At 39.5% G+C, this 8,522-nt stretch overlaps 1 protein-coding gene across 1 annotated transcript in view; it reads right to left on the reverse strand.

Annotated features, from left to right (window-relative positions):
- LOC104959425 (inositol 1,4,5-trisphosphate receptor type 1-like) overlaps nt 1-8,522 on the reverse strand; it is a gene marked incomplete at its 5' end in the record, with an annotated part of 43,528 nt that overhangs the window by 15,729 nt on the left and 19,277 nt on the right. The window contains 3 exon segments of the mRNA XM_010787315.1: nt 4,128-4,288; nt 5,166-5,331; nt 6,904-7,052. Coding sequence (XP_010785617.1) covers nt 4,128-4,288; nt 5,166-5,331; nt 6,904-7,052 — 476 coding nt within the window.

The following is an 8,522-nucleotide window of genomic DNA, read 5'->3' on the forward strand; positions in this document are numbered from 1 at the left end:
AAAGGTCCCATGTCATGGCCATTTCTACTGATCATAATTCCATTGTTGAGGTCTACTAGAATAGATTTATATTGTGCAATATTCCAAACTCACTTTGGTTTCTCATACAGCATCTCTGTAAACTACGTGTATTCACTGAATTTCACTCTCTGCCTTTAACGGCTCGTTGTAGCTCCAATAGCTCCAGCCCCCACCCTCCCTGTGAGCACAGTGTGCTCTGATTGGTCGGGACGTTGTGAATCACGCTGAGCTCCGTGGAGGTGTGGTTTCCTTGTTTAGTGATACACAGCCAAACTCACCCTGAGCACACACAAAGCCACAGCCGAAATAAAAACAATAAGTGTGGCTTGATATTGAGTAAGAAAAAGGTTGATAAACGCTGTGAGAATGGGTCTGCACAGAGAATTTCGCCGCGATCCCAACTGTCTGTTATCAGCCTGCAGCCAGGGAGGAGAGATCAGCAGAGCTGCCTGCACTGAGTGTGTGTGTGAGGAAGTCCGTGGATTGGTCAATTTGGACCAATCAGCGGGGGCTTAACGTAACGGCTCCGCGGACGTAACGTAACGGCTCCACGGATTGGCCCATTTGCGGCCAATCCGGCTACTGGGTGCTTCTACGACACAGCACCCAGGAAGTAAACAATGGACAGTGACGTATCTCCAACGAGGCGTTTTGGGGAGGTATTTTCTGTGTTAGAGTTTTACTCTCTACAGGGTGTACTTTGAGGGTTTTGACTCTGAAGACCGTTTACAAGCATGAAAACCTTCATAACACACAAGGGGACGGGTAATAACCGGAAAAGCATGACATGGGACCTTTAATGTGTGTATTACAGCTGGTAGAAGTGAAGCTAAATGAATTACATTGCAAAGTGCAGCTGGATATTTTAACTATATGTCAATGTTTATTTATTCATTTTATGAATTTAATGAGTCATTTAATCTTTAAAGTACATCCAAAAAGAACAAAACTAAAAAAGGTGCAAAATAGACGTAGTTAGTAGCGTAATAGATTAGATTACTTTATTGTCATTACAAAATGCAAGCACAGTGTAACGAAATGAAGGAGGGTCTAACCAGAGTGCAAAACAGTCAGTTATATAAACAATTATCAGAAGTATGTACAAAATAAATGAGACAAAAATAAAGGTAAATAGATGGGAAATTTATAAATAAGAATAAATATACAGATAATAATAAAATCAGTGAATACAGTACTGTATATAAAACAGTAATGTACAAGGATAATTGCGCTTCAGCACACAACAACAACTAGGCAGTATGGAACAGCGTGGGGTTCATTGAAAGTAATGGGAGGGAAACTACCTTCAAAAATGTGCCTGAATACAAACTTGTTTGGATGTATTCACCGTATTGCACATCGTAATGGTTCAAACTAATTGAATTGATTTCTGCTTAGTCTTCACAATCTAAAATGTAATTATTTCGAAATTGCAATTTAGCGTGCGTTTGTGAATGCTAAGGAAATTAAATCAATCAGAATCAGAAACAGGATTATTACCAGGTAGGTTGACACGTACGAGGACTTTGACTTGGTGTCGTGGGGCATACATAAGTAAAACAAGAATAAAAAAACGCAGATAGAGAACTATTTTAAGAACACTGTAATAACATTACAAAAAAATAAGAAATAATATAGTAAAATATAAAATAAAGCAGTAATTTACATTGAAATAGAATGCAATCAAATATATGCAGTAAGCAAACCACGTCGTCCCTTTCTCAATCTTGATCTTTGCTGTCACACTTAAATAACTAAAAGAGCATGCTTGGAAACAAACATCTCTTTGGGAACAGAACAATGCGGCCGAGCATCAAACACTTGCATGTGAAGCTGGGAGTTAATGTCGGGGATGACTGGGTCAGCTGATGGGTCACGGGGTCTTTCGCACCATGTGTGTCTGCTTGGCTCTGCCGGCCCCTAAAGCTGCCGGTCAGAACGTGACCTTAACAAACTCCTTTAGGCTTAGTGGGGTGTAAGGTTAATGGGACGGGAGGATGGGGGTTAATCCTGAGTCAGGTGGTTCCTCACAAGACCGAGTGCAGCAGATCGAGGAGAGGAAGGCAGCGTAGTGTGTGTGTCTAATGAGAAACTGCGTCAGAAAGTGACAGCAGAGCAAGTGCGTCAGGAGAGCAACCACTTCAGAAGAAAGGGGCTTTCCTCTGGCAGTCATAGACACTTATACTTGCTCATAGGTTATGAGGTTATGATGCCACCAAATAAACAATCAGGCAATTTCATTTCTGTTTTTTATTTCCACAGAGATTGTTTGGTTGAATCCACTGTGACGTGAAAAGCCAGAATTGACGAGCGTGTTTGTCGTTTCGTTTGTTTAGCGTCCAACGCGAGTACTTATTTGTTGAGATCTCAAAAATGTTTTTTCCACCATATCTTTGCTTCATTTTTCATTTTCAGTCTTTATTTCGAACAGATTAAAAAATAATAAAAAATGTGAAAAACAGAATACCGTATTGTTAAATACAGTATTTATCCACATTTATGGTAATATTTGTATATTCAACAAAAAAACAAAAAAAAGTCTTCATATTAATAATAATAATAAATCATATGTGTCCGAAAGGGAGTAGGAGCAAACCTGCTACAGCTTTCTTTATTTTAAATCAGTTTAATTGCACTGTCTGACATCCTGTTTTGGGATTTAATATTAGAAAAAATAACCGACACAAGATTATAGTACAGTATAATACACATATAGTTTATGATGAGAGGTCAATCAATCCATTCATTTAAATGAATTATTTAGGATTAATAGAAACAAACATATCAATGCACTTCTATATGCATGGAAAATATATATTTTTTATAATTTATTAAGCTAATAAACCTGTTAATTTGACAATCCTAAAATAAAATAAATAAAACATAATCAACATTTTTTTAATAAAACCAAATAAATAAATCTGAAATATAAGGAAACACTTTTTTCTTTGATGATATAATAACTTTTTGCATTGACATTCTTTAAGGAGATATCCTCACACTGCTGATTAACAAAAGCATGCGGCTTGGTCCCGCTCTGCCTATCATGAGCTGTGTGTGCTTAATGATTAAAGCAAGGCATGGCTGCTTCGGGGGATTAACACATTTGATGCCAATGGCAGACTCGGCCTGAATGCTAATTTTCCATTCACAAAATTGATGTGATAATACTTTGGAAGGATTCAAGGTCACGGAGGCCAGGAATGACATAATGCAGTCCTGAGAGAAGAGAGGTAAAAAAAACACACTGCCCGTCGCTGGTGAAGAAAAACAAAAAGCTGCAGCGATAAATTATTTCTCAAAACCGTAAAGCTGATATCTGGAGCCTCAGCGCCTGCAGTGCTGTTAGCAGTGAAGGTTAACCTCAGTGGAGACCACAGCAGCTGATAGTGTGGCACGGTGCGTCTGCATGTGTTGTTTCTGAAGCAGGAATGGTTTCCCACAGAGGTCAAAGAGGTTTATTTTGAAAACAGGGGGGCTTGAAAAATGGAGGATTTGTTCACAGAAAGCATATTTTATTTAACATGTAAGGATTCATGTGCAGGGTTATCAAGGTCCCTCCGCTTCACGTTTGATTTGAAGGTTTTCTTTTTTATTAATGACCGCCTCGTTGCACATTATCCTGAGTATTACACAGCCTCATACTAAATAAACCAACCACTTGACTCCCAATATTAATAGAACATTATTTTATTGTCCTAAAAAGTATCTCAGTGCTTCCACTAAAAAGCAAAGTCTTTAAAATGGCGGCAGCCCTTATTGAGGTTTTGTGTAACTGTTCCAAGTCTGTTCACATATTCTTTTCCACTACCATACCGTGTTGCTGTTAGTGTTGACCTGTCTGTCTTCTTCTGGTGATTTCTCTGACGCCCAGCACCTCTTTCCCACTCTGCATTGTCCCTCCTTAGCAACAGTGATTGTTTTTGCTTAGCAGCAGCAGTGTGTTATCAAGTATTACCAACCTCTGTCCAAATTGACCAATCAGAATCGACTATTGAACTAAGCCGTGTAATTCGACCCTATAATGGCCCCTGCTGTGTAGATGTGAAGGTATTGAATGTGTGTAGGACTTTGAAACAGATCAATGTGTGTGACGTCATCCTTACCCGCATCATTTCGGCCACGTAGCTCTCCGGGCCGGTGTACTCTGTGGAGTCCTTCACCTTCACTAGGACTATGAAGAACAAGTAGTGCCACATGTTGTGCTCCACTTTGATGTGTTCTTCGAAGGTGACCGTCTTATTGTCAAACTTGTCTCTCTCCAATCCTAAAAAAATCACAAGGATACACCACAGTCACACACAAAACACACCACACATCCCAAATAAACACTGTGAAGAAACACTCTTTGTGTCGCAACATGATGTAACCGCTCTTGTGATCTAAACGAGGATGACTAACTGGAATTGGCTCACAAGGGAATGGACGCACAGAACAGGTCAGGTGAGTTCGGCCGTCTGTCACACCAAATCCATTTAATCCTTTTTACGCTCTTGTTTTTTGCTTTTGCAGCAAAACGGAATAACCCTTAATGGTGTTGCCCAACTCAAAGAGATGTTAGTTCAATGAGTAGCCAATGGGTGACTGTTTATTGACTGATGAGGCCAGTGTCTGTGTACAGTCTAACATGGTCAAGACCCATCATGCAACAGGAAGAAACACTCCTCCGCAGCAGCAGAAGCGGCGGCACGGTAGCAGCAGCACTGCCATGACGAAACATTCATTCTGGGAAGAGGAGGCGTTTCGGTGTTTATGCTGCTCGGAAAAAAAAGCCCCCATGCTTCACAGCAAACATCACGCTCACTAAAGTGTCGTCTCAGAGCGGACCCCTCCTTTGAGTCAAACCTCAGCATTCACACCTGCTGATGACACTGCACAGATACACAGTTTTGCTTCCCGCTTTGACTCGAATGTATCACGGTTGGTGTTTCTGCCTTATTACATTCTAAGAAGGGATTGAAGAGTGATGATTAAAATAGGTGCCAAGGGTCGTGAGGCACTTCTGAAGTTGACGAACCACAGTGTCGGTTGTTACTTGACGAGTAGCCAGAATATATTTAATGATAGAAAAGGTGACAGCGGTTATATGATCTAACAACTATATTTTGACCATGCAGAATAGCAGTTCTTTTTATTTCCCTCACCGCAAATGAAACAGGTTGTCTTTAAGATTTCCTCTTTCTTCTGCTTCTCACTCCTCAGGTCGGCAAATGTGTCGATGATGACACCAAAGATGAGGTTGAGGACGATGATGATGACCATGAAGAAGAAGAGCATGTCGTAGATCACCCGGGCTGCGAAAAGAGGCTCCTGTTGGAGAGAAACGGGAGAAGATGTGTTAGAAGGACAAGATAGATGAGCTGGTGTTACCCAGTCATTAGTCATCATGTATCACATCGACCGTCAAGCACATTTTAAGCACATTTTTTTAAAAATGTAACAAATTTTTTTTTTGACAAAAACAACAAATGCATATATACAAATTGAATAAATTAATGTTTTTAAAAAAAAAAAATTTTAGTCAGTTTATTGAACATGTCAGAAACAAAAACATACAACAATAATATATATATATATTCTCTTTTTTTTTTTTTTCTTTTTCCTTCTCACTCAAATTAATAATTATAACAAAGTACAAAAAAAAAAAAAAAAAATAATAATAATAATAGCTCTCAAACATGGAAAGTAAAAAAGGGGGGGAATGGGCTATGCTTCATACATTTCTGTAATTCGCTAGTAAGCAGAGAAGTAGAAGTAAAGGTTTGAAAATCAAAAAGTCGCACTGGCCATTTCCCCCATGCTATGTTTCCAAGTTTCACGCTATCCAAAGACAAAGCTAAGTTATTGTAATGATTCGAACGCATGAGCAGTAACATTTTGGCTTCTTTACTCTTAGGTGACTGAATAAATGAACACTAAGTAAGTTATATTAGTCATAGTGTAATATAAGTAGAAAGTAGAAATGAGGTATAAAGTGTTCTTAATCCTACCTTTGAGTTGTAAGATGTTACATTTCATTTCTAAAAGATCTGTCTTATCAAGATTAAAAAAATCTAAAGTACGATTATCGAAAAAAAAAATCCATTTACATCAAATCCTGATGCTATCACTGTGTTAACACATCGCAGTGAGTCATAATGCAATCTCTGCATACAGAATGAGGTAAGAGTACATCCAATCAAACACAATCCGACACAACTGAAAACAGTACGGAGAATTCACATGAGCGTGAAGCTAGCTGACGTTTGTATAAGCATGTATGAGTCTATGGGTCAAGCTTCAGATCTGACACATGTTGTGGTAGAGCACGAGCTCGTCTTCGTCCTGGATAAATACCATTAATGCTTTTTTTCTGCCGTGTTTGAAGTTCTGAAAGTCCCCTACGCAACCTCATGACCTCAAGTCTTTCTCTCACAGACAGCCTCGTTATTAAGCCTGCTGCTCTCATCTGTTGCATATGGAATTAACAAAGCATTTTATATTTGCTTATGTGGTAAAAAATGTTATGTTCAGTACTTTTTGAAGATTTAATTTAATAAAATGTGCTTATTAAAACGTTTACTTTTTAATTTTTATTATCAGTGTTCTCCATCCACTTTAATTAAACTTAATTGAATCTGTGTGTGTGTGTGTGTGTGTGTGTGTGTGTGTGTGTGTGTGTGTGTGTGTGTGATAAGGGACTGTGCAGGCATGTGATGTGTGTGTTGCATTTCAGTGGGGAGATGTCTATGATTCCTATAATCCAATAGATCTTAAACTTCAACAAAGAGGTGAACAATTATGAAAAAAAGGCTCATTTAGGAAATTTAATTATACAGTTTTTGAAAGTCTTATCTAATCTTGGATGTGATTTTGTCCTTGTCTTGATCCTGTGCTTTGTACCTCTTTGGATGGCTTCCTCAGGACGTCCCCAACACCTCCTCCACTCCTCAGGCCGTGACTCAGCACCGTGACAATGCACATGAGCAGCGAGTCACATGACCGCTCCTTGTCCTCGATCACCACCGCCGACGGCTGGATGGCAACAGTAGCTGTGGAGACACAATGATACTGTGAGATATCTGTCATTTCTTATAAAGAGAGTAAGTCTGCATGGCTATGACCAGCCAATGATGCCTTTAAACTTAATTGATAAAGGAGAGGATCCATTTATGATTAATGGGTAGACTGAACAGAAACGGCAAGTTTTGTTACTTTATAGTTATATTGATTTATGTTGTTTTTTACACCCGTGTCGAACATGCTTAAATGATTGGATTACGTTATTACTAACATTTTTAATTTCATTGTTAAAGCTGATGCAACTTTTATTCTTAATTCTTCTTCAATTTAGATATTTAACATCATAGTGACATCACTATGTAACACTTGCGCTTATATGGGCTAGTGCTTCAACACATTGTACGTGACCAATCACAACAGAGCTAACCAATCAGAGCAGACTGGGCTCTTGTTTCAGGCAGTATGAGAAAAATAAAGACCTTTTTGAACATTATAGCAAGTAAACATGTCTCAGTAGAGACACAACATACAGAAATGAACCTGCAAATGTCCATCATAGGGGCCCCTTTAAAAAGGCCCGTTACTTAATTAAAGTGCCATATATAAATATAATAATATCATTATATTTACTCTTAAACAGTTTAATCTCTTAAAAAAATAAAAACACTTAAAACCTCAAGAGTAACTAACCTAAGAAGAACAATTTATTGACAAAGAAAACATTAAAGTTCATGTTCCCAGTTAAATGTAATGTGTTACTACCCACTAAGAATTCAACTACACAAAAAAATTGAAGATTTAAGGTCCGATGCACAATCCTAACTCACTTGAACCCTAATGTCACACTGTTCTCAGACTTAAGGAGGGGGGTCTCTGGGGAAATAACATGTCTGGGAATTTCTCAACTATCCTCTAAAATACAAGTCACCAGGCTAACATGGCCTGGTGAAGCCCAGACGAGGTCGCGCCGCTGTGAGGACTCCGCATGGTTGGCTGATCGATTTCTAAGGTGCTGCATGTGCTCTTTGATTGGAGGCTTTCCCATAAAGGTCAGTCGGTTTGCAAATGTTCGTTGTTCGCTGTGAGAAGCTATGTGCGCCTTCACCGAGTGAACCCATCGACCAGCTCGTACCTGACTGCAATTAATCCCTGACCTCTGACCCCTACACCAGTCTAAAGCCCTGGTGTTTCAACCCGGCTCCCTGAAAGCCCCCAGTTGGTGCAACCGGGTTAAATCCCATGTGACCGCCCGGCTCAGGGGGACGGATCTCCTGAGTGATTGTCTGCGAGGTCATAAAGACCTACACACACACACTCCACAAGCATGAGTCATTAGACAGAGTAACACACTCGGGAATCTCCTGAGAGACATGCATGCACAAACACGTGGATTCAACCTAAAAAGAAACACACACACACACACACACACACACACACACACACACACACACACACACACACACACACACACACACACACACACACACACACACACACAC

The sequence above is a fragment of the Notothenia coriiceps genome, unplaced genomic scaffold (assembly GCF_000735185.1).
Source record: "Notothenia coriiceps isolate Sejong01 unplaced genomic scaffold, NC01 NC01_scaffold00030216, whole genome shotgun sequence".
In the NCBI taxonomy this organism is placed as follows: Eukaryota; Metazoa; Chordata; class Actinopteri; order Perciformes; family Nototheniidae; genus Notothenia; species Notothenia coriiceps.